This window comes from Corvus moneduloides, chromosome 10, assembly GCF_009650955.1.
Source record: "Corvus moneduloides isolate bCorMon1 chromosome 10, bCorMon1.pri, whole genome shotgun sequence".
NCBI lineage: Eukaryota > Metazoa > Chordata > Aves > Passeriformes > Corvidae > Corvus > Corvus moneduloides.
The window spans coordinates 1,015,922-1,035,708 of record NC_045485.1 but is presented as its reverse complement, the minus strand read 5'-3'; the positions used below and the strand labels follow the sequence as shown (position 1 = coordinate 1,035,708).

General features: G+C 43.9%; 1 protein-coding gene across 1 annotated transcript; it reads right to left on the bottom strand.

Moving 5' to 3' along the window:
* Positions 1-1,344: 1,344 nt before the first annotated feature.
* PLEKHB2 (pleckstrin homology domain containing B2) lies at positions 1,345-17,244 on the bottom strand. Its single transcript, XM_032119241.1, has 8 exons — positions 17,200-17,244; positions 13,941-13,988; positions 13,177-13,329; positions 12,354-12,456; positions 11,413-11,452; positions 9,098-9,187; positions 7,419-7,533; positions 1,345-5,417 (listed from the first exon to the last, which is right to left on the bottom strand). Exons 2-8 carry the CDS (start codon positions 13,975-13,977, stop codon positions 5,281-5,283), a joined length of 675 nt encoding a protein of 224 aa, XP_031975132.1. The 5' UTR covers positions 13,978-13,988; positions 17,200-17,244; the 3' UTR covers positions 1,345-5,280.
* Positions 17,245-19,787: the final 2,543 nt, after the last annotated feature.

Below are 19,787 nucleotides of genomic sequence, written 5' to 3'. Positions count from 1 at the left end.
ATCAATGTTGCATCCACCATAGTCAGTCAGGTTAAGCCCAGCATCGTTGGTCTGAAACTTTCCCAACTTGCACCTTAAAAATCATCACATGGCTCTTGAAATTATTAATGCAGATACACTGGAGTTTTTACGTGCTCTGTGAGTCCGGAGCCTTTTAGAGATGCCTCGAAAACTCTGAAACCCAGTGAGATGCTCTGTCGCACTCAGGAGGCTCCAAACCAGCTGGGTCTGTGCCAGCCAGCTGGGACCAGCTCTGGTTTGTGGTTAGTGACTGCTCACAGCATACAGGATGGAGGGACACTCTCAGCTCCACTGAAATTGAGGGAACATTGAGTTCACTGCAATGCACTGTAGTAGAACTGCAACAGGAGAGAGGCACAAATAAAGATATTTTTAGGAATACAACCCAAATTAATTATGGCAGTTGCATTTTGCAACCACAAAGAGGACCAGGAATGCAGTAGCAGGAGGAGGGAATGCAGTAACAGATGCAAAGCCCATTCTCTAAGCTGTTGGAAGCTGAGGAAGGTGTGGAGCTGCTCAGCCTGCACAGGGAAATCTAGTTCCCTAACTTGTTCTGGTACAGAATTTCAGTAAAAGTGGGCTCAGGTGGGTAGGGTTAAGTATACATGATGTGCTGCAAGCACAGTCAACATAGCATGCTGCGTAGAAAAGCAATGCATACTCTGACATTAGCTGATGGGTTGAAATAGCAGTTTTGTTTTCATTCCTTCCCCAGTTCAGAGGCTAAAAAACCCACCATCCCTCAGCAGTAAAAAAAAAAAAGTGCATAAAGCAGGGATACAGTTTTACAAAATGTACTGTGGTCCTTCTGACTAGAAGTTTAATTTCCTGCAAACATGCAAGATTGTCTGCCTTTAGGAGGCAGAGCTAGTTGTGGTCATTTAGTGTCTTTGTCAAAGCAAACTTATTGATTGCACCCAACTGCTCTGAAGCAATTCATAAACAGGAAACACCAATACAGCAGTCAGTAGCATTTTGCCCAGAGCAACATCTGTGCTCCATGCAGCTTAGGCTAACACTAAGCAGTGCAAATCTGTTGATAACACAATGTCAAATGGTAAATCTGGATAAGTGTTGCATATATCCAAGATTAAGCACGTCTGAGTCAAAGCCTACAACTCCATTAGAAAGAAATAGGTCTTAATTTTAATCTTCGTATAGTGGTGTTAGTGTGGAGTTACTTTGCTGATTTTGCAGACCTTACATCACACTTATCAAATGGTAACTGAGATGCCCAAGGTATGTCAGCCTGAGCTGTCTACACTCCATCTAAATGAGAAGTGTTGAATAAAGGCTAGTGAACATGTCAAGACAAAATAATTACACTTAATATGAATTTTATTGCTATGATTATTTTGCTATAAATTAATGAGAATGAGGACATACAGTAAAAGCTGCAGTAAAGACAGTAGTGCGCAAGAACATAAAGGTTCTGGAGGGGAAACTTGTTGCATGCTACCCTCCATGACTTACACAGTCTTATGCTGAGGAGGAAAAGCACAAACACATCTGAGGAACACGAGTGTGAATTTTCTCCTCTACTGCACTTGCGTAGCTGGTTCCATCACCTACTGAAGTTCACTGAAGAACAAACCAAAGTAAGCCAGTATTGGATGACATGCAGGGTAGCTCCATCTAGACTTGTTTGGAATGTGCTTTGGCTCTGGGGAAGATGTGTCTTTGCTGCAAGTCAGTGCAGTTGTTCTGTACAGAAACACTTCCCACCCCCTCCTCCCCAGTCCATAAGCCTTTACCCACTCACTAGAAGAGACTGGCTCTCCCCCAAATTCATGCAAAAGAAGCCAACAGCTATGCTTTCACATGTAACTAAGAATGTGGGAGGGGGCCCTGGTTCACCTCCTTAATGTGGTCAGACTTATCAGAAGGCTGAGCATTCCCACCTCACTCTCAGGAAGCCTGGCTCTGTCCAGTTGTCCATAACTGAGAGCCCAAAAGTAACTAGTCCCAGATGAACGTGTAGACTCGTGACCTCCACAAGCACTGGCACTGAATTCTGAACAGACTGTCACTGCTGTACAACAGATTTACCCTTATCTGACAGTGTACACTGCACAAAAACAGTGGCACTGTGGTACCTGTGAACCTCCCACAGCTTTAGGCGGCTTAAGTATTGGGCCCAAAGCAGGAAAGTGTGTGCTTGGGTACTATGCAAATGTAACTGGAATTATAGTTATGAATAGCACCATTCAGAAACAAACTATCATTTCAATCTGCTTTGAAAATTATCTTGCCACACCTGCTGCCTCTTCCATCACTATGGTATCACTGGTCTGCAGAAGCTGGCATGGCAGTCCCTCCAAGCCCCAAATCCCATCTCTTCAGCTTATGGCAGCATGAAGTGCAGAGCTAGGCAGAGAAAGGCTATTGAGTCACGACTGTGTATCCAGCCAGACATTGTTGTAGATCTGACCAAAGCTCCACTCTGTTCCTGAGCAACAGGAGACAGGGGCATGTCTTCAGGAAGCAAGTCTGAGCTTCAGCAACCAGTGACTTTAGGTAGCAATCCCCATGCTGCTGCTTTGTGCACCAGGATGTTGCCACTTCTGTCTCTGCAGTAAGATCAGAAAGGCTACAAGCACCTGCAGTGAGATACCTTTGCTCTTGATTTCATGCTCTAGCACAGTTTTGTACATTTGTTTTCTGGCTTCTAAATGCCTATGCTTCGGAGATAGAAAAGTAGTTCATGATTTTTGTATAAAAGCAGCCTATTGTTTCCAAGCCAAAACTAGAGTCTTTGGCTTCAATTTGTAATGTGAAATTTGTCCATTGTGAAGTGTAAGGTTATTTTCTTAATGGAGAATTACTTCAATTTTAACTTTTAAAAAGATAATTTCTTTTGAAGTTCAACCCAGGAATGTTTTACAATCAACAGTCTTTATTTTATATGCTTTACTTGAAGAAACTGGGGACTTAGACAGAGTTATCTCCTGAAAACACAAAAGATGTGTTCCCCTGCTGTGACTAACAGTTCTTCTGAAAAAAAAAGCCCAAACCAAAACAAAAACCCAGCTGATTCACTTTGTTATCCTTTCCCAATCATTATAAAATTCAAAAAATCATATGATGCCCAATTGTTTTATTCTCCCCTACTCCTTACAAGTTAAGAATCACAGAGAAAGGAGATGGAGGCAGATTCTGCAGAACTCGCTATTGCAAAGCACAAACCAAACAGCAGCGTAGACCTGTAATCAAATTCATCTCTTAAAGGACTTTTTAAAAGGGTAGACATGTTTGTTCACTTACATTCCCATCCCTTTCTGACTTCAAGGCTACCAGGTCTCTAAGAGAGCTTCAGTAGTGTACTGCAATTTCTTTTGGTTTGGACTAGCAATAGGAAACTTTCACTTTAGTCCTCTTTGGCACTTCCAGAATGTCCTTTCAGTACATCTGACTGGCAGAACATGCACAGCTTGTGTTCAACTGTGAAAGGACATGCATGCACATTGGTGTACAGCTCTGAACCAGTCTCTTGAAAGCAGTTTACCTCCCCTGGATCAGGCCCACGCTTAGTAAAGCAGCCACAATTAAATCTGTCTGTTTACTGCCCGTGATTCCACTTGGTTGAGTTAGTCCTAAGGGTGATGAAAGCCTCGTGCTTCCCCTGTCTGCTACCCAAACTCTTGTCCAGGACCTCTATTGCTTACATAAGTAGGATAGAGCCAGCAGAGTTTTAGGATGAAATGGAGAAGATTGGGACTTCAGCTAAATTTATATGGATGCAAGTTCTCATCTATTTTATCTTTCCTGACATGAAACCCTGTGAACTATAAGGAAATTAACCTTTTTCTGAATGGAAGCATAAGTAAGACTTAACATTAAAACAGTATGTGAATACAGGAAGTTAAAAGTGGAAGTATAAAAATAAGTCCTCTTACTATAAGAACTCAGCTTAGGCACCCTGCCTCATTTACCTGAATAAGAAAGCCCACGCATTTCTTCAGAGCTTTCTTTCCCTGCCAAGCACAGCTCAGCACATAACAGGCCATGTAACATATAAAACAGCTGCACTCCAGGGGACAGTCCACAGCACACTGTGTATAGGAACCACACATACAAGCAAAGCCAGACAGGTTCCTTGGAGTGTTTTCCTCAACAAGTCATGGAGTGAAGAGGAGACCTGCTGAATTGTGAGGGGGAAATGTGCATACAACAAACCCACAGTCAGCTGCACTCAAAATTAGTTGCAAATAAGGAATCTGGTTCAGGAAACCTTGGTGGCTAAGAGGCAGGCATCCTACCCTAGCCCTGGCAAGGCAGCTGATATCATAGTGCCTGTGTGCAAGCTCTACTTGTGTTGCTTGTCTCTCCCCTCCTGACTGTTCCTGCCTGCAGAGGGGCTGGGAGGCCCAACAGAGCAAGGGCTGTTGAAGTTAGTTCTCCTCCTGCAGACTCTGCAGAGCGGTGGCAGTAGCGAGCAGAGACCCTGGACAATGGCTGGTTCCTAACAGTGCAGCTGGTGCAGTGTCTGGGACTGCTGTTCTGCAGACACCTGCAAAGCTAAAGATCTGTTCCTTCCATCTGACCAGAGAAGAGTCTTCCAGGATAAAGAGGGAGATATAACAACAAACACTGGTCTTCCTTGCCACTGGTCTTTCACATTTCTGGGAGAATAAAAGAATTGAGGAGTGTTGCCACTTCTTAGTGGTTTGCTCATACATTCTCAAAGACAACTTCACCTAGATGGTGTGAGAGGCAGGTATAGGACTCCACCTAAGAAAACACACTACCATCTGCAGGCAAGTCTGAAAACAACAAAAAAACCCTCAAGCATGGCAGACTGTCTAATGCCAAGGAATTTCTGCTGAGCTATATGTTTTTCCAGGGAATGTTTAAAAGCCAGTAGTATGTGTACACTAATGCAGGACTCCTGTTAACCTCTTATTTGAACTAGATCTTAGACCCCCCCCGCAAAAAAAAAAATTATTTTCCTATGGTGTTTACAATAACAGCCTGTTCATAAAGCAGGTGACTGCTACCACGTGACACTGGTGCTCATATTGATCCTTCTAATTCTGAACATCAGACCAGAATTCAAGAGCAGCACATGCCATCTCCAACCACTTAACTAAATGGTGCCTTTAAACTCTCATTAAGACAGTTAAGAATCAGTTATTAAGATGTCACTACTGAAAAATAACTATTGCATTTTTCAAAGTTTAACAGTAAACAACATTGCCAATATATTATTGCACACAATAAAGGGGTTTGGAACTACAGAGATAAGGAAAGGGTAATCTAGAAGACCCAAAATAATGATCCCAGAGCCATTCCAGTTGCTGCTCCAGCCAGCATGCCCAGTGCAAGATCTCCATCACTGTCACGGTAACGCTCTCGAATGATGACGTGGTTTGCAGGGGGCTGGCCATAAGGTCCTAGGAAACAAGAGGTTGTTGGGAGGAGGGCAAAAAAAATGTGTATCTTAATACCATACATTGCAATTTCAAAACAGGCTCATTCTTTCACCTTCCTTCAACCGAATACTAAGATTTTGCCAGCTACACATGTAGAATACCTGCTTTGGATTCAACCTCCACATTAATTAAATCCAAGGGCCTAGCAACATTTCCAGCCTTGTAACAGCTTAATATCTGTGAGGAAAACTCATCACAAATGTAAAAGTGAACATTGTTCTGCAAAGAACCTATGAATTATCATTCTATGAAACACTTTGTGGATTTAATGTAAGAAATGGTCTAAAAATTGATTCAGCCTTGAAGTTAAGGCAAATAGTTTAGTTCCTCCCCCTTACACCCTCCCCCCAAAAAAATCTTTGGCAGGTCTCAAGCCAGTAATTTGTCTGAAACTGTGTATCAGTTATTTACATTTTATGCCTACTGCAATTCAGCCTTCACATCCTGGACTGATCTGTGGAGTGGTGACAGCTGCTACATTTCTGTTCAGATGAAAATTGGCCAGTAGCAAGAAATTAACCTTGGACTCAAGAAGCCACTAATTGACCCTTGCTCTGTAACAGACTTGTACAAGCTTCACCTGTCATGTTTTCTGATTTAGCTCCTACCTGCAAAGCAAACATAACAGTCCTGTTTTCCCTTCCAGACGTTTCAGGGACATTAAATATTCTTGAAAATCCCACAATGGTGTTTTGTAACAGATTCTTAAGTAATCCAACTAAATACAACTAGAAAAGGCTTTCACTGACAACAATGCATGACTCTCCCCCCTGAGAAGGATTATGTCACTGTAGAGAATGAGCAATGGAGCTGAAAGTACAGGGGTTAAGTGAGTTGCTGGGGTGAACCTGAACCCTAAGGTTTAGTTGCAGTGACCCTGGTGAAGGAAAACATTGAGCCTTGGTCACTATGCCCAACCAGAACCTAGTATCTTAACACACTGGACTTGCAAACTGCTGAGGGGAGTTACTGTTTGATGCTGCATTGTTATCATATGGGTTTGGCTTGATTTCCAAGGCCTGCTGGAAGTTTTTAAAAACAGTTCTTGGGTTTTTAAAAAGCTGCTGTTTTTCAGAACCAACAGAACACACCTTCCTCATCTGTATCTTAGGACTTCAGTAACTTAGATGAAGAAAACTTTAAAAGCTTTAAAGGCTGATGCACCTCCCTTATAAAAAAAAAATTGAAAAGGCACGTGAAATAACCTGGAAAATGTCAAATAGAAAACAAAATCTCCCTCGAAACTGAAATAAAAAATTCTCATAGAGATTCCTGTTTGCAGTCAGATCATAAACAATCAGTTTTCTCATTTTTATTACCCACACAACTCTAAAGCCCCAGTTCCTTAGGACTGGGGCTCTATGCAAAACTAACCCTAAATTAAGGTGACTATGATTAAAAGCACACCCTACAATTTTAATCTTTGCTTCCTGTTTTTGAGACTGAAAGCTATACAAAGCTGAACAGAGCAACAGAAGACTTCACATGGCTGAAATGCTGCCTTACAGCATTTCCAGCACACAGGGAAGGAACAAGCTACAACCTTGTTCTGGGAGTGGATTTACCTTTGAAATTTGCATTTAAATAATTAAACTAGGTATAAGAGCAGCAGATGAATTAAAAGCTCCATCAATGCCCAATATGGAGTAGTGAATCACAAAATCACGTCTTCTTCTGACTCTTGTACCTTTCCTTAGAAAACATGCTGTAGTTAGAGTTCTGTATGCTTAAAAGAATTCATAAAGTAATGTAACTATGCTGAGATCACATTGGGAAAGTTAAATCCCTTGATACCAATTTCACTGCACTCCCTTTGTTGTGAAAGGGTGAGTGGACTTGGTTTCTTTCTTTGTGTGCAGGAGTGGTGGCTGGTAAAGGATGGTGATTAGTAGAGCTAAAGCCAGAAAGATTGACTCAAATAGCTTCTGTGGGAAGGTGGAGGATGTGGCTGACACTGATTACCTTGGTATGGATACTGATAGGGAACAGCATAGGCTTGTCCATTGGAGGCATAGATGATCTGAGGGCCCACGGGGGGATACGCACCATTGTACTGATCGTAGCCGTAGCCATAAACCTGGTGAAATTAAACATGTCTGTTATACAAGAACACTTTGCTATGGATCCAATTAAGCACACTGGTCAATTTGCCTTCGTTTCTAATGTAGTTAAAGTTTCACTAAAATATCCAGTCTGTACTGCTATAGCCAATCTACTCCCCGAAATGGATTCAGAACAGCTGCTTGAAAAAATAAGCAGTCCTAAGCAGCATTTGCTCTCTCCCTTTCCTGGACGGGCAATAGCGGAGGCAGGGCCTGGATCATCAGGCAGAGCCACAGCAGCCCTGCCAAGCTTCTTCTCTCTGTCCTTACGCCAACAGCAGCTCTCTAGGGAGCTTGGAAGTGCCAGTGATGCCTTGAGGTGGCTACCTGAAAACAGAGGCTAGACAAGAATAAGAGAATAAAAGTCGATATTTATTTGAAGGGCCTTCAAACGTACACCCTGGGCAGTCAAAAGGCTACACCCAAGATGGACCCTGGGTCATGGGTTCTTCACACTTTTATAAGTTTGGCCCATTTGCGTATCAGGGTTAATTCTCCAATTACAGCTTCAGTTAATGATGTAATTACCCCAAGTTTGCCCCTCCTCTTCAGAGGCTTTTAGTTTACACATTTTGGGGCCTGAGACAATCGAGGTGTCCTTGAAAAGCAAACCTAGAGAGGCTTTGTTATGTCTAACCAGCATGAGAGAGCAGAAGTTAACAGGCCACACGAAACTTCAGTTACACACCAGGCAGTAGAGGATTTGAAAAACATGTAAGTTAAAACCTAAGGCATCACCAGGAAGGCAGCAGCCGATCCCAAAAAAACTCCAACCAACCCTCCTAGAGGGTCCGCTGCAAGCAGATGTCAGATTAGAGACAAACACTCTATAGCTGCATGTTTTAGAAGTAATTTTTTTCTCCAAAAGAGGAGGCTGCACAGAGGAAGCTTCCAGCACCACTAGTTCTTAACAAGAGTGAGAGGCTGGAGCAGAGCACATACAGTGCAACAAGCAATACTCCTGCAAACTATCCCCTCACATATTACTGCACATCACTAAGCACATCCAGAAATCCCCAAAATATCCTGGTTCGGTCCCAAAGCTGCTCCTTCACTGCAAAAAAACTGTGTATCCAGGAACTAGAGTTACTGTGTTGCTAAGACATCTTGGTACAACAAAATCCTTATGTGTTAAAAGTGATGGCTCCAGTCATTACACCCTATTTTTACAACTCCTGATCTCATACCCTTGCAGTGCTTGCACAACATGAAAATGCAGTCACACCTCCTTATGTTAGAACCTGTACGGCCAATATATTTCAAGATCAGCCAAATACATTCTGCCCTCTCTGAAGCTTTATTTTCCAAGTTCAATGAGCAGCCACCCCTTTATACACCTCCCAAACAAATGTGCCTCATCCCTTTCAAAGGAAATCCATCTCAAATAAGAGCAGCAATAGATAGATAGTGCCTTATTCTCTCCTGCTATACAAGCTTTAAAGCTGGGTATAACAGTACATTGCAGCACTTTGTGAGTGCTTGAAGGAGGCTGTTCCTGCTGCCTCGCTCATGTGAACGCTTCCTGACTGCAATTCTTACCTCAGGTGATGGTGTGGCATAAGCTGTGTAGGGAGGAGGGGCCGAGGAAATGGCTGTCTCATCATACATCACATCAGATCCCACGTAGCCCTAAACACCATGGATAGATAGCAGTTATCACCTTTTCCTACAGCCAGCCAGTTAGAGTAGTCTAAGGATTAAAACTTAATGACCCCAAAGAAAAAGTAACCTTTAGCCATGCTGCATGTTAAGAAAGCAGTGAGCACCTTGTAAAGGCTGCAAAAAGAAAGTACCTGGAGAGTACATGTGGGAGAATAGAAATACCTGGTCAACCACAAAAAGGAGCCATAAATTTTTTCCCTCTGTGTGTGCCACAGACGTGCGGATGTGTACATGCAAGCACACTGGCTCCTTCCAACACTCCATAGCTTCAGATTTAGAAATTAGCCTCCTGTTCATCTTCTGTCTTCAGATAAAGAAATCTTCACAACTAAGCTAGCACCCTAGAGTGGTATCACCACGTTCTGCAGAAGCAGGTAAAGGAAACAAATGCAGTAGGCAAAAGTGGTACCTGAGGCAAAGGTGGTAACACTTGAGTCCATTTAGAATAAGTTCTCAAAGACAATTAAGATTTCTTACACTATCCTTGTATTCTTGCCCCTAATATCCAAAATCTACAGTGATGCTCTTGTTCTCTTTTCCAAGGCAAAAGCCAACTCCCATTCTTTAATTCACAAGGGAACATTTTAATAACTCAACAGCAAATGTTCTATTATCTCTTGGACTGATGAAATCATGGCATTTGAGGACATAATATGGTTATACCACAAGTCAAACTCATGATGAAGATTTTAAGGATTGCTTGAAACACTGTTAAAATACTGTATGAAGTGGCATTTCCATCACCTGAGAAATCTGCTCACATCTTAGCAGTAAATGTGTCCTGCCCTGTCACAGGGATCTCTGTACAAGTGATGCACAAGCCTGCAAACACCTGTAAATGATACAGTCTCAAAGCTAAGGTGATCACCTTAGTTATTCCAGTCAAGTTAGGAGGCACTGCTGGATGCTTGGAATTTTTGAAAAGTCTGTCACACACCTACAGACTCAAACTCACTTACCCAGTTAGTCCAAGTCCTTGTTTGACACCTTTAATAGCTTTGGAAAGTGTTAATTTATGTAACTGCTTGTGTAGAGGGCTACCTGCTCTACTTTGAGTAGCAGGGGTCTGCCTTGGCTGACCAAGGTCAGCACTGACATGTTCTGAACCATCTAGCAAGGCTGGCACCTCTGTCAGAGGCATGAAAACAGCAGTTCCCATTTCCTGAAACCAGGAGTCACCATCACACACACAGGCGAGATAAAGCCCCTAAAACTAGAGCAGACAGACCATGAGTGTTGTGTCCTCTGCATGAGGACAAATCCTTCACTTCTCATTTAAGGCCACAGGCAGTGTAGCATGGCTGCAGTCAGAGACAATCGTGTCTGGGGTAGTTTTGCCATGACAAGTGTTTGCTTTGGGTATCTACAAATCTAAGTTATATCATCTGACAGATGTCCCAGTACAGTGGCAATGTTAATGTGACCCATCACAAACTGAGATAAGCTTCTACAAAACACAGCATTTCCTCTGAAACAGAAACACCTCGGCTTGGTTCAGTCTAGTCATCCAAGGAAAGCTAGTGCTGCAGAGTACTCTGGAAGGCAGTCTAGAGGAAAAACAAATTAGCAATACCCACAAGTGGATAGATGTGGCTGCCCAAAGATACAGTTCTCCAGAAGACTCACAAACAGGCTTCTATGATTCCTGATACTCTCCACAGCTAGCATGGCAATGGTAATACACTCCTCCTCAGCATGCCTGCACTCTCCTCCAAGCATCTCATTCTTCCCCATGTCTCTGCCAAGAAGCATCCCACAGTGTGATGGTTCTACATTAACAAACAGCTGCTGTGTAGTAAGCTTCCTTCAGCACTGCACCCACCTGGGAGGCAACAAACACTAGGAGTGAAAAGTTCATTTTTGCTGGTTGCAGAAGATTTGCTTGTTGCCTACAGCCTCAGTGCCCACAGACCAGCTTTCCAAACATTCACTTCCACCCAGAGAAATCACTTCTTAAAAAGATTATTTTCCACACAGCGTGTATTTGCCTGGACTTGGCTGCAAGGATGATACGTGCTTGTGATCCAGAGAATCATTCCTCTTCCCACCCACAAGCTTTACTATCACGCTCATGACCCTGTTTTTCTCTAGCAGAGAAGGATGGAACATGATTTCAGAAGTAAACTGCTGGGCCACACATAACACTCATGTGCTGCTTCTCTATCGGTATAAAGTCTAGGTAGGACACTCACTGTGTTTGTTCTGGCGTCCTGGAGAGCAATTTTCCATGCCCTGCAAAAAACCCACACTGGTTAGTGAAACACTGATAAAAATTAATGCCACCTTTTTCCCTTAGGTCAATGAAACAAACAAGGTTAGCAACTAGAGGTACTGCAGGAGCAGAGTTTAAGATACTGCATGTGCCAAAGCCTAATGATACACTCAAATGAATGCACAAAAGTGTTACACTAAGACTGAGAAATAATTACTTTCTTTGCAGAGCTGAGAAAGAATGAGGAGGAACGTGAGGAGGAATGGATGCAGTTTTGGAGGTCCTTGCTGTAACCACAACAGGTAGGAAACACGCAGTCATGCTTCGGATAAGGAAATAGGAAAAGATGCACCCCAGCCAGAACAGTTCGTCTGTACTGATTAGAGCACGGGCCTTGCTGCTGCTGCAGCTCCCAGGAGGTAGGTACACCTCACCCAGCTCTCCCCTGCCATGGGGCTGGGAGCATGCTCCATGTACCACACTCCTTGGCAAACAGTGGCCACAGAAGTTATCTAACTCTACACAGCCCAGCTCAGCAGAGAGTTCACAATAATGGAGTATTCTCCCTTTCGCTACTGGGATGTTGTTGGCCTCATGCTGCATCACATACTCTTGAAGAATAGCAAAAGTTTTAAAAAATCTGTTTAACAAGTCTTGCATTAATCATATTAGTCAGATTCTTCTACTCCTCCTCACCCTTCAGTGTTTTCAGTGACTTAACTTGCAGTTAGTTTGCATGAGCTAGACAACTTCTAGGAGAGCTATTGGGTTTTTTGTCACTGAAAACCTGCTTTTATTTGCTTGAAAACTTTCTTAAAACATATCTCTTGAAGTTAGAAGGGAGGAAAATAACTAGGGAGAGAGATAAAGAGGGATAAAAGAGGGAGAAGCAGCAAAACCATTAATCCCTGGCTGTCTTACAGGCAGTCATCTGCACTCTCTGCACAGAGGTTGACTGTCTTCCCATCACGGCAAACAATCTGCAGTAAACAGTCTCTCTGCTTCCCCTCTGGAGGCTGGAAATCTGAGTGAGAAAAACAGAGATGAGTTATGAAGTACCTATAAACAGAATTACGTGATCACATGTACAAGAAGAGAGTCAGTTTATGCAAGTCTGGACAAAATAAACTAGGGCCACTTGTAGCTGCCTTCCATGGCATCTGAACAAGTCACTGAAGGAATTAACCTTCAGTGTCCTGAAAGTAAGCAGCTCTGAACACCTTTCCTACAAAATGTGTCTTACAGCAGAACCAGTCAACCCTTAGCAATAAGTACTCTCCAGCACTTGTGTCCTTCCCTTGTGTCAGCACCAAGTGGAGCACGAAAAAAAGCTAGAAGTGAACTTAGGAATAACATCTGCTGAGGTTTCCCATTTCTAGCCCTGCCTCTCAGTCAGTCAGCACTGTGGTTACACCAGGAACACTCTATATCAGACACACAGTCCTGGTGTGAACATCCCATTCTCCTGCATGCATGGTACACTGTCCTCACTGTGTTTTAAAAGGAAGTATCAAACCCTAACCTAACCTATCACACAGTGATACCACACCCTAGGTATCTCTAAAGGAATTTAGGAGTTGGTGGGCTTGAATATTTTTGGAAGGTGAGGGGATTCAAGAGCAGTGAAGTTGCACATATTTCAGACATATTTACATCTGCAGTAGTGCTGTATATGGTATGCTGGGCAGGCACTGAAGTTGTAAAGAATCTCTGAATACACAAATCCTGAAGATTTCATTATTACCTCGACATTCATTCCCCACTCTGAGGTTGATGCAATGGATTCGCATGTGGATTTTATCTTCTATATCATGGCGATTTTGATCATCATAGAATATTAAGCGGCCATCAGACCACAGATCAAACCAGTTCTTCTTCCAGCGCCGTAAAATAGTACCTTAAAAATCACACAGTCAATTTTGAGGGCACATATCGGGAAACATTTCTGTCCTAGAGTTAATAAAAAATAAACCAAGATATCCTTCACAGTTGCCCCAGACAACATTCCAAAGTGCCAAGCAAAATCGTGTATTACAACAGCCCCACTTGAGAGTATTAGAGAATTGGGTGCCATATTTTATCTAGGATTCAAAGCAAAACTGGTTTTAAGTGTGTGACCTGATGCTTGAGTTCTAACTTGCTGCAGGAACAAGCAGAGGGCGTGACTAATTGAAAGACACTCAGTTGAGGTGTCAGGTAAAGTTTCCAATTCTCCACTTGTACAGCACTAATTACAGAGTAGCATCTGAAGCTGAATGCCAGTCAGACATCTCAGATATGGTATATCCTGTTTCCCACTGGAGTACCCAAAGGTCACATGGGAATGCTGTCATGACAGGTCATTTTGTGATGTGTCCTAAAAGTAAAAAGAAAAAAAAACCAACAAAAACAACCCACAGAACTAGGGGCTTTTTTTAAGAAAACCTGGGAATTACTAAGTTGCTCGGATGTTTTCTGAAGAAGTCACAGTGAACAGGAAGAGAAGGAGGATAAAGACCCATGACTTACTTTGCCGGAGCAGCCATCCGCTCTTCACAAATGCCATTGTTGCTTAATCTAGTGGGCAGAAGAGGAAGGGGGAGGGGGGAGAAAAGCAGTTTTCAGTATTTCACAATAATACATTAGAAAGAGGCATCTCAGTATCATCTATTATAGCTGCATGTACCCAGCTCTCCTTGCAAAGAGACACAGTAGATCTCAGCCGAAGATACTCAGTGAGCACAACCACCTTTAACTGGCAAACAAGCTTACAGCTACTGCTCTTAGAAAATGGGGAAGAGACAGACTGGAATGACTGCTTCCTGACTCACCACCAGATCCTTTCAGAGTTGTTCTCTCTGCATACGTGTACTTCCTGTATTCTGCAGTCTCAGGTTACCAAGCACCCTCATTTCTACCTACCTCTTCTCTTTTTCTGTACTTCCTTTTCTGTGTTTTTCATTCACTGGCTCAAAGTCCAGTCAAAACAAAAGCTGAAACAGTTTAATCTTAAACAGGAAGGAGAAAGCTGTTTTTATGACTTGTGTTTCTTTCAAATCATCACTAGCTCGCTCCAAGAAGAATTAAAATAAATAAAAGATAAGCCCATAAAGTAAGATTCTCAGTTCTCCTCAGCTTTTAAATGAAGCTTGAAATAGCATGGCAAGGACTGTGTGTTAAATTCAAGTTATCACACACGACATTAAGTACTCAGCCACTGCATTCTGGTTTATGAGCATGCTGAAAAAAGAGATCAAGCATGGGATATATTGGAAAATGAGTTTTTATTTTATAGTCTAATGGTGCTCTGATTATTGTTTTAAAAGAGATTATAAAACCTCAACTATCTGGGTGCAACTGAACTAGAAAAGCAAGAACAGAAGCATTTTAAGCCTCCCTTGAGAAGGTTGCTTTTTAGAAATTACCTGTGGGGCCTGTAAGCCAATATGAGAGACAGATACTGAAACCTAACATTCTACTTGTAGCAGCACAAAGGGGGGGCCCTGAGGGGGTGAAAGGCGGCATAGACTCCCAGATCAACCATAGCAGAATGTATTTAAAGCTGGGGAGAAGGAAGAAAAAGAAGAGTTTTGTGATTTTCTGGTAAAACATAAAGTTAGGAAGCACCATCTATTTCCCGATCTAATGGATATTACTTGTAGCTGTATCCTCTTCAGAGTACTGGGCAAGTACTGTAGCACACAAGATTATAACCATCAGGATTTCATATTTAAGGAATGCCACATCCTGCACAGGCTTGGATATGATGATGAGAACCACTTGCAGGTAAAGTTTGAACTCTTACTCTTGGCTTTTGTACCCACTCACTGGGAAAACAAACATTCAGCTGATAGCCCACTGAAAGGGAGTGTCAGACTCCTGTCCAGCTTTAATCATGGTCACCCGGTCCTGCTCTGGGGTCTGAGCATGCTCTTGTCACCCATCCACAGAGAGCGAGCTCCAGAAATAGAGGCCGATTTATCCTTCCAAAGTAACAAAGCGGTACAAAGGACCTGAGCCTCACTCTGCCACCACCCCAGTATATGCTTCCCTCCCCTTGATTCTCCTTTAAAAGGAAATAGTCTACTTGCTCTTCATTTTCACAGGAATGGGTGTCTCTGATGGTGTTTCCATGTCTTCCAGTTTGCCCAATAAGGTGAAGTCACTATTTCTGGAGGCTGTTTCATAGTTTACAAGCTGAGAAAGAACTTGCATGAACTTCAGTTCTACTGCAAGTGTTAGACTAGACCATGGAATGCTGTTGCTACCTTTAAACCTACTCTGTTACACAATAGCATAATTAGATTAAACTTAGACAGAAAAAGGGAAAGAACCAAAGAAGAAAACTTCTCTCTTGACGAATTGAGTTTTGCCTGTGGTTACAGAACAGCTCACAAAGTCTCACATTCAGAATGTCTCAGAGCTATGTAAAGCTACAAGAGCAAACAGGGCTTCAGCAGCTGTACAGCACCTTGCATGTAACCTCAGAGGCAACAACTACCCTTTCCCAATTCAGAGTTTAAGTGCTCAAAACTTCACCTCTGGAGAGAGAGCAAAAAATCACACAGAACAATCTGTCAGCACTTAAAGTAGGAGGTGCAAAAACAATTAGATATTCTTCCCTGGTCCTTTTTAAGCACAAGGGCTCATTTGAAGTCCTATACAGTATTCACAGTCCACCCACATGATGTTTAAAAGCATATTTCCAGAGCTAGAAGATAGCCTAGCAAGATCAGCTGCATCTGAATAGTATTTGCTTGTTAAACTAGCCCAGTGCCACCAACATGAAAAACGGGACTTAAACAAAGATAAATTAATTTATAACGAATCTGAGTAAGTGTTTTGGTGACTGAAATCTAAAAGTAGTAGTAGTCCAAACTGAACTCAGGTTAAGAGGAGATGCAGCAAAGGGGTGGGAGTATTCCTTTCTGCTCCCTGGAACAGCAGTTTTCTGCACGGAATATAATGTGGAATATCCAACAGTCTGTTCCAGTCCCTTTCTTATTCTCAAACCCAGTTGGTTGGTTGGAAAAATACACTTTAAAACAAATCAAGTGTTTCTCCACAAGAGCAATTTTGATTAATGCAGTTGAGCTAGCAGTGGACCCGATCCTGCAATCCGTGTAGATGAAGAGGGCTTAGACACCAGATCCAGCTATGGAGCTGAGCCCGCGGTGACCAGCAGTGCCCACAGACACCCCCCGGTTACTTTACTCTCAGTACTTCGGACAGAGTACACGAAGCTCAGTGTTCAAATGTAACCCTACCCGCCCCCTCCCGCTCTGAACAGCGCAAGTTTTCTATTCCTGGAGCTCGCTGGCTCTGGCCCAGCTGCGCGCAGGCCCTTTCCCCGGGAGCTGTCTGTGCTCTCCGAGCCAGTGCCAGGCGCTAGCGGGGCTGCGGCTCCGTTCCAACCCTGCCCGTGCGGCAGCGGGGCGGTGCTCGCTCCCACCTCTCCTCTCCCACCGGGACAGCCCCACGGCAGCCCCCCGGCCCCACCGGGCTGGTGGCCGCTGGCCCGCGGCTCTGCCCGGCCAGGGCACGGCGGCGGCCCCGCTCCGTCTCCGCCAGCTGCCGCCGGGCAGCGGCCTGAGCTGGGCTGGGCCGGGCCGGCCCGAGAGCCGCATCTCGCCCTCCCCGCCGCCGACAGCCGGGCCCCGGCATCGCTCCCCGGGCGCCGCTCCCGGCCCCGGCCGGGTCCGCGCCCCGCTGACCTTCGCGAGGCTGGCGGCGGCCGGGCCTCCCCCCCGGAGCCGGGCCCCCGCCCCCCGTCCCCCGCCGGCCCTACCTGCCGCCGCCCCGCGCCCGCCGCCAGCCCCGCTCCGCCCGCGGGCAGCGCCAGCCCCGTCCTGACGTCAGCCCGCGCCGCCCGGCCGGGTGCCCGCACGGAGCCGCTGCCGCCGCCGGTGTCCGCGGGGGGAACGTGCCCGCCCCGCCCGCTCCAGCGGCACAGCCCGGGAAGGGCTCGGATCCGCTGGGGAAGGCGTGGGAAGGGACAGTGACCCCGTTCCCGTTAATGCCTTCCCCCGGCACGACACGCGGTTTCCCGGCGCTTTAAATACATCGCCGCCTTCCCGGGCCAGCGGCTGGCACAGGGTCGGCCTCACGGCACTAAGGCGATCAGGCTTTTTCTTTTCTTCGACAGTTTCTGATCTCACGCCATGGAACCGCAACAGAGAGTAGCAGGCGCTTTGTTCAAGCAGTCACGCAAGCATTCGAGGCCAGGAAAGGCCGGCTGGTCTGTGACCTCTTACATAAGGCAGCCAGGCGCCGTGCCTGGGCGATGCTTGCATGACAGCTCTACGCTCTATTGGGGTCAGTGCTGCCCGCACGCCGCTCAGCCGGCACTGATGGGGAATGCACTGTGTCACCAGTTAATTAGCTCCATAATTCAAATTATGTTTCCGTTTCTAACCCAAAATATATGAGATAGTTACTGTGGAAAACGAGAATAACTTCTTATGGAGATGTAATATTTCCCCTGATTGATGGAATTTCCTATTAGAACTTTTCCCGAGCTCATCCCGGTAGCATAGGAGGGAATACCTCTATATAATAACTGTAAGTAAAAAAAAAAAAAACCCAAAAAACAAACACATTAATTTGTTTGCTTCAATCAATCTTTTTGCTTTAAGACTAGATAATACAGACATAATATTCATCATAGTTACAATGTGACTTAATCTGTCAACAAGCTCCTCAACTTCCTCCTACCCATCTATTATCTCTTCTTGAGCACAACAGCAGTTCTAACTAGAAATTACATAGAAAGCCTGTGACCCTGTACTTCAAGGCTGTAGTGTAGCCTTTGCTGTCATGTATCTCTGAAGGACCAGAAATGTGGTATACGCAGAACAGGAGGGATAAAAAGATACCATCTATCTGTGAACAGAACAGGTTTCGGAAACCACCAGTAAATGAGATTTGTGTAGGTCAAATTCTATTTATGTGGGAATTCTTTTTCTGAGGCTAAAACTGTCACCTTTCATTGCTGAAAAAGTATTTTCAGAAACGGAGGTATTAGGTTGGTGGTGGAAGGCAAGACAACCTTCACACTGGGGGAGGGAGCAGTTTACTTCTGGAATGAAAAACACTCCCCCCTGAGAATTTGGGAATTCAGCAGACCCTACCCTGGGTGAACAGTCACTAGGGAACAGCTGCCTTTTTGGCATGTGTTCAAAGCATTGGCTGTCTGGGTTCATATAAAACTTTAGTTTTCAGATTAGGTTTAAAACCACTTTAAACTTCATCAGGCAACTGTTAGGCGTTTCCTGAATGAATTATCTCCGTGGGTGCAGAGCATCAAGGCTTTGTTTTGTAGTTGTCTGGGACCATGCCCTGTACTGTAGCCACTTGGGAATGTTGATCAGGGCTGTGAACCCAGCCTCAGGCCGTTGGCATGGCAGTTCCACAGGAAGTGCCACACAGGTCCCATCTGAGGGTGCAGGACAGAGGCACAGATCCAGGAAAGATCAGATCTTCAGGCTGCCAGAAACTGAAGCATATGCTGGAAACCCATGCAAACATCTCTTAGGCTTATCATTCTGAGATCTTTTGAATTAAACATGTTGAGCTCCTCATTTGCTGAGGAAACTTTGATCAGCGAGTTTTTAATTAGCTGTGCTGCAGAGCTGAAGGCCTGAGTCTTAGTACCCTGAGCAAAAGAACTAGAATATTTAGGGGAATACTATTACAACTGGGGATTTCTTTTCAAGTCATTTGCCAGTGAAGTGTGAAAGTGAAGGCTTTAGTTCAAATGTTCAGCCTATTCATAATTGCACTGTCAGTTTGGTAACTTCCAAAGCATGATGTAAGATTCATCCCTCACTAATAACTTTGAAAAAATGTTTGGAATGTAAAGACTTACCAAGCTACATTTTTTTACTCCCATTCTTGTTCTGAATCAAAGCAACCAAAGCTGAAGTTCAACATCCCCATTGTAGTTACAACATACCAGTTAAAACTGAATTGGTAAATTAAATTTGTAAACACCTAAGAAATTGCTATTTGCAAAAATGTGTTTGGAAAAATTGAGCCATATGATGACTTCTAATTCTTTGTCATAATGCAGCTGAAATTATACATCTCCTCAATACATGCTAAATTTTGATTGTCACCAACATAAGCATTTGAATTCTCATTCGAGGGCCTTCGTTGCTGAAATTTAAATTTCAAATTTCATACTTTGATTCATAGAATATAATTAGACTCTAAACCAAGCAGAATATACATTTGCATTAAGAAAAATAATGTCAAACAAAATACATGCCAGCATTATTAAGTACTATAATTAATGCTATTAATAGTACTACAACTAATACGTGCTCAATCAGGCTAAAAAAATCATTTTAAGAATCAGCATTGCTTACAAGTTAA

Coding starts and splice junctions, on each gene's coding strand:
- PLEKHB2 (XM_032119241.1), bottom strand. CDS start 13,977: ATGGCATTTGTGAAGAGCGGATGGCTGCTCCGGCAAA. Junction 13,330..13,940: donor CGGATGGCTGCTCCGGCAAA/GTAAGTCATGGG, acceptor GTGATTTTTAAG/GTACTATTTTACGGCGCTGG. Junction 7,534..9,097: donor ATGCCACACCATCACCTGAG/GTAAGAATTGCA, acceptor TAATTTCACCAG/GTTTATGGCTACGGCTACGA.